Source organism: Homarus americanus, unplaced genomic scaffold (genome assembly GCF_018991925.1).
Source record: "Homarus americanus isolate GMGI-L3 unplaced genomic scaffold, GMGI_Hamer_2.0 scaffold4349, whole genome shotgun sequence".
Classification (NCBI taxonomy): Eukaryota; Metazoa; Arthropoda; class Malacostraca; order Decapoda; family Nephropidae; genus Homarus; species Homarus americanus.
The window spans coordinates 18,567-23,911 of record NW_024757047.1 but is presented as its reverse complement, the minus strand read 5'-3'; the positions used below and the strand labels follow the sequence as shown (position 1 = coordinate 23,911).

The following is a 5,345-nucleotide window of genomic DNA, read 5'->3' as shown; positions in this document are numbered from 1 at the left end:
ATATATATATATATATATATATATATATATATATATATATATATATATATATATATATATATATGCTGATAACTACAAGGAAAAAGAAAACACGAAGTTCCCAAGCGCTTTCGTGTAATTCACATCTTCAGGGGTGAGTACAGACTAAGGAGAAGTACATAACAAGGTATATATATACAGAGGAGGGTGAGATCAGGTCCACAATGGTCAGGTATTAGGTAATGACCCTACTAATCTTCAAAAAACACCGCAGCAGTCGGTAGTCAGGTCAGAGGGTAAGATGACATCTTACCCTCTGACCTGACTACCAAGTTTGGCAAAAATAATTTTCAATAGTTGTGTAGAGAGCAGTAGAGAGTAATGAAAAACTGATGACAGACACACTAATAACCATCAGTCTATCCACTTTTCCACATTGATGTATCCAAGAGTAACCACATCCACCCCCATATCAAGTATAATTCCTACAAAAATAGCAAAATGTGAGTAAATTTTATGTTTCAATTTCTCTGGTTAAGAAATAACTAAAATACGATCAGCTTATTACCAAGGTTCCAAAATTGCAGCAATGCTGTGATGGAAGACAGTTACTGGGATTTATATAATGTATCCCACAGAGTTCAATGAATATAATTGATTTAGTTACTGAATAACCATCAAAAACATTGTATGACCTGTAGCTGTACTGTACCTGTAACAGATGTAAAGTGTGTACACACAAATTTTGGTGACTCTCTTTTAATACCACAGTACATTTCAGTCCTACATTTTTTTACTTGTCCTTTCACTGGATTATATATTAAAAACTGATATTTCATTGTATTTTAATTAAGATAAAAATAATGGAGTTAAAATTTACCTTATCAGCACCACAACGGATGAACAGATCACTAAGTCGTGTTAGTCCTTTAACTATTATTACTGATCGCAGTGTTGGCCGCAGGGTTTGGAGGGCTTTGAGGCTGGTCACAGGAATGTGCAATAACTCCAGAGCTTGTAAGTTCCGGAAGCAGCGTAAACTTATAGTTTCATTCTGTGGAAGACTTTGTCCTGAAATAATAAAATAATTTAATTAATTTCCCTGTAACAAGACCCAATACCAATCAGTGTACACTAGGCTTTTGCTCCTGATGGAAGAACTTTGTCAAACACCAACATTTACTTTCGGGCGACCATATTCAAGCTCCACTAACTGGTCTACCTCCGTCTCCAACTCTATTGTCCTTTAACAGCTGAAAGCTGAACCAAATGTAATACATCTTCAGTAATTTTACCAAAGCAAATAAATTTAAAAAAAATACATCTCTCCTACAAGGAAACAAAAAAATCTCATATTGTTGTGAATACAATACAGTACAATACCTGTACACCATTTTGTTACTTAACTCCATACTTGAAAGATATTACTCAAACCTCTCACCTCACTTTCGAAAGTTTTCTTCACTTCAACTCTAGTGAAAAGGCCAGAAAACAAAATGCTCTTTCCTTTATCTGCAATTTTCACTACAACCATATAATTTTTATACTCAACATAATATATAGAATCAAATTAATGGTTTGTTTATGCTGTACTATTAATGTTCAATGTACGTTCTAATTACTCACCAACTTTAGCCCACAGTCTTAAACCAAAGATCTTCTGTAGACGGTCATAAATAAACTGAAGGTGTGGGATTGCGGAGTGCTGGCGGTGGTTGGGAGGCAGCACATGGAAGTTAGTGTGCTGCTCTATCTCAAGGATTAAACTAAATGCTTCTTGAATTTCTCCAAGTGACCACGTGTCTGTTGAATGAAGATATTGGTTAATGTTCAAAATATCCCAAAGCTATAAATAAAAAGAATTGTATTTGTGATAATACACCTGTCCTCACCAGTTGTAAAAGTCAACCAAACACGCTGAAAATTAAATAATACAGTACATCCAAGGATGTACAAGATGAAAAGAGAAGTGGTTACTGTACAGTACTTAGCCAGGTATATGGCTTATAATCCTCAGGAAGCAAACCTAAAGACTCTCATATATCAGGATACGTGACTTTTCCAATCTAAATTAACATACCAGCTACATAGCTTCCAGTCTCCCAGCCAGGAATTCATGGCTAACGGTGGCAGCCCACTGGGCACTTTCCTCCAAAACTGTTGCCCATTTTGCTGGCTGCTGGCCTGATGGCCCAAATGGACAACAGTTTGGCAGTGAGCTTTGCTGGCTGGGTTAGTGCTCAAATTAGTTTCATATTAGGTGTTGAATATTCAAGTAAATATTTAAATAAATCACGAAACAATAATAATTTAAAATACAGTACAACACATAAAACGGTGACATGTTTCTATTTATTCGTCACTTTAAAACTTCTTTAGTATTATTAAATCATTATTCAGGGTCTTCTTTGACAAGCCAGCCATCGCCAATTAAAAAAAACAATTCACAACACACTCATTGTCTTTTCTTTAACTTTTGCAGATGCCCCATTTGTTTCAGCAATTGAAGAACCATAGCACAATCCTGGAAGGCCTCAACTGTAGTAACAGCATCCATGGCAAACCTCGTCTAGACACTTTGTTGGTATATTGATTGCGTTGGGCAGATGTGCCAACAAAACATCCCAGTGTAACTCAATCGTCTCTTTGTTTTACAGTATATATATATATGTACAGTGGTCCCTCAGTTAACGAACACAATTCGTTCCACAGAATCGTTCGTTAACCGAATCCACTGTTTCAATGAGATATTGGGAAATTGGTTGCAGCTCAGAGAAAAGTACATACAAAGTAAAAAAAAAATGCAGTATAGTGCACTTACTTTGAGGTGTATATGTAGAAGGTTCCTGGTTGATGATGATGATGGGAATTAGAAGTGGGGGTGGAAAAGAAGGGAGAAGAGAAAGCAGTGTGGATGGAGGAGAAATCACCTTTCAGAGGACCCATGCTTGATGCCGTCATTTCACCAATAAAATTTTAAGTTCACTAGGTGTAATTCAAGATTATTTTATTTAAATCAACACTGCACTGCGCTATATATTATCAATATGTTAACTAAATTTCAGAATGACCAATAATTTTCGTGTAAAAATGCAAAAATATTCATGATACCAACAAAATCGATGTTCACTCCACTGTAAACAAAGCCAAACTGACACCTGGTGGGTGAGTCAAGCGGCTGATGGGCGCACAAAAAACTAGTTCCCTGTAATTACTGTAATTACAATACGGTATTACAGTACTGTACTAGTATCAGCTGGACTGCACTTGCTTGAGAAGTATAAAAACTGGAATGAATTATTGAAAAAAGTTAACTGGTACATCATAACAGTTCATACTACCACAACTCAAGCCCTGCCTACCTTTGATTAAATGGATATTAAAATATTATTAAAAATCATATCCTTTACTGACAAACAACCAGATTCAATAAAGCTTTCCAACTGAGAAATGAAGAGCAGCCTGTACCATAAATATATCATATGGCATTAAAAGAAAGTCACAACTACTCTGTACACTGAAAAAGTTGTGAAATGACAACAACACTGAAGTAGGTATACCCCTATTTACAATGGGATATGTTCCCAGCCAGTGCAACATCCACATGAATCACAAAAAAAAAAATCCTACATTAATAATAGACATAAAACAATTAAACATCACTCATCACATCATTAAGAACACTATTCACTTCAGAGTCACAAAAAGAGAGTGAAACAACTTGTCACAAAACGTAAAAACTATGACAGTGGCGACCACTGCTCACGTGTTGACAACAAGAAACTACGGTAAGTACTTTAAGTCAAAAAACAACAAAAATCACTTAACTGTCACCAAAACAGAATACTGTACCATATGAACGATCACCATAGAACATAGCTTGTTACTGTAGTGCACCAGTAGCAAGATATGTTTTATGGTGATCACACATGGCCGAGATCATATATTCAACGATTATCGATCAGTATCAGTGTTGTTACTTATCATTGGTGTTTTTTTTTCCTTACCCCTTTTCTTCTTTTCTTTTATCCTCTTCACCACTGATCAGCTCGTTAGCCATTTGAGCAATCGGTCACGTCTCTGTCACGCACTGTTGGCAAGTACTGAGCATGCACTGGCTCCTGAATGTACCTGAACCCGCTCCATTGTTGGTCAAGTCTGGTCTTGAAAGAGCTCACACTCGGTGCCGTCACAACACTTTCTGGCAGATTGTTCCAAAAGTTCACAACTCTCACTCCAAAAAAATTTGCCCTCACAGTTTTCTGGACCTGCTGCTTCTTCAATCTTGAGCTGTGATCCCTTGTGGGGCGAGCGTCCGCCAGCTCCAAGTAAGGACACTCGACTGAGTAGTACAGTGAAAGGACACCACTAACGTTCAAATTTTACTGTACAGTACTGTACTGTACTTTGTTTTGGTGACTGTGAAGTGATTTATCTTATTTTTGTGACCGTAAATTCCTCTGGCCAGACGATGACCATCGTTGACGCGGATTGTTTACATCACCATCGTTAAAGCAGAATATCACAGATCGAGGATACCTGTATTGACAAAAGAGGTTAACACTTCCTATAAACAAAAGACTTCAACAAAATTATTATGTATTCACCTAATAAAAGCTTATATTGCTGATCAAGGAGGAGATGAGCAGACTGGCGGAATGCAGTGGCAAGACTACACACACCCATTGGAGTATGGCATCATCCATGGTTGTCTTCAACACTCACATCATGTCACTCTGAAATACAATACTGTACAGTATATAGTACAATATTGTACAGTATACCTGCCTTTGAAATACAATATATATATATATATATATATATATATATATATATATATATATATATATATATATATATATATATATATATATATATATATATATATATATATAGTGTCATATAGTGGTATAGCAGCATATATAGGCATATATATATATATATATATATGTTATATATACATATATGTTGGTTAAGGTTGTTGTTGAAGAAGTTAAGGCATATATAAGCAGCAGCATATAAGCATATACAAGGGTTGTTGCTATATATATATGCAAGTAAATCACTGTAGGTGCGCGTCATCCAGGTATATGCTGATAACCACAAGGAAAGAAGAAAACACGAAGTTCCCAAGCGCTTTCGTGTAAGTCACATCTTCAGGGGTGAGTACAGACTAGAGAGAGTAATACAAATCAAGGTGAACCATGCTCCACCCAACTCAACATACACCCGTAATAAGGGAGATAAAATGTTCCTCTAGGTATCCCCTAGACTCATGGTCTCAGTGTGCGACCCTGTATCACTCAGCTGGCCTCACTTTACCCCCAGTACATCCATAAAGCGGAAGGGAGTGAGCCAATCAGACC

General features: G+C 36.5%; 1 protein-coding gene across 1 annotated transcript; it reads right to left on the bottom strand.

Annotated features, from left to right (window-relative positions):
• Positions 1-256: 256 nt before the first annotated feature.
• On the bottom strand, positions 257-4,721 carry LOC121857362. Its single transcript, XM_042353371.1, has 3 exons — positions 4,587-4,721; positions 1,606-1,782; positions 257-1,050 (listed from the first exon to the last, which is right to left on the bottom strand). Exons 1-3 carry the CDS (start codon positions 4,663-4,665, stop codon positions 815-817), a joined length of 492 nt encoding a protein of 163 aa, XP_042209305.1. The 5' UTR covers positions 4,666-4,721; the 3' UTR covers positions 257-814.
• Positions 4,722-5,345: the final 624 nt, after the last annotated feature.

What these genes read in the sequence shown, in the direction of transcription:
- LOC121857362 (XM_042353371.1), bottom strand. Translation starts at nt 4,665, where the DNA reads ATGGGTGTGTGTAGTCTTGCCACTGCATTCCGCCAGTCTGCTCATCTC. An exon ending in GCAATATAAGCTTTTATTAG is followed by an intron (nt 1,783 to 4,586) that starts GTGAATACATAA and finishes TTCATTCAACAG; the next exon opens with ACACGTGGTCACTTGGAGAA. An exon ending in AAGACTGTGGGCTAAAGTTG is followed by an intron (nt 1,051 to 1,605) that starts GTGAGTAATTAG and finishes TTATTATTTCAG; the next exon opens with GACAAAGTCTTCCACAGAAT.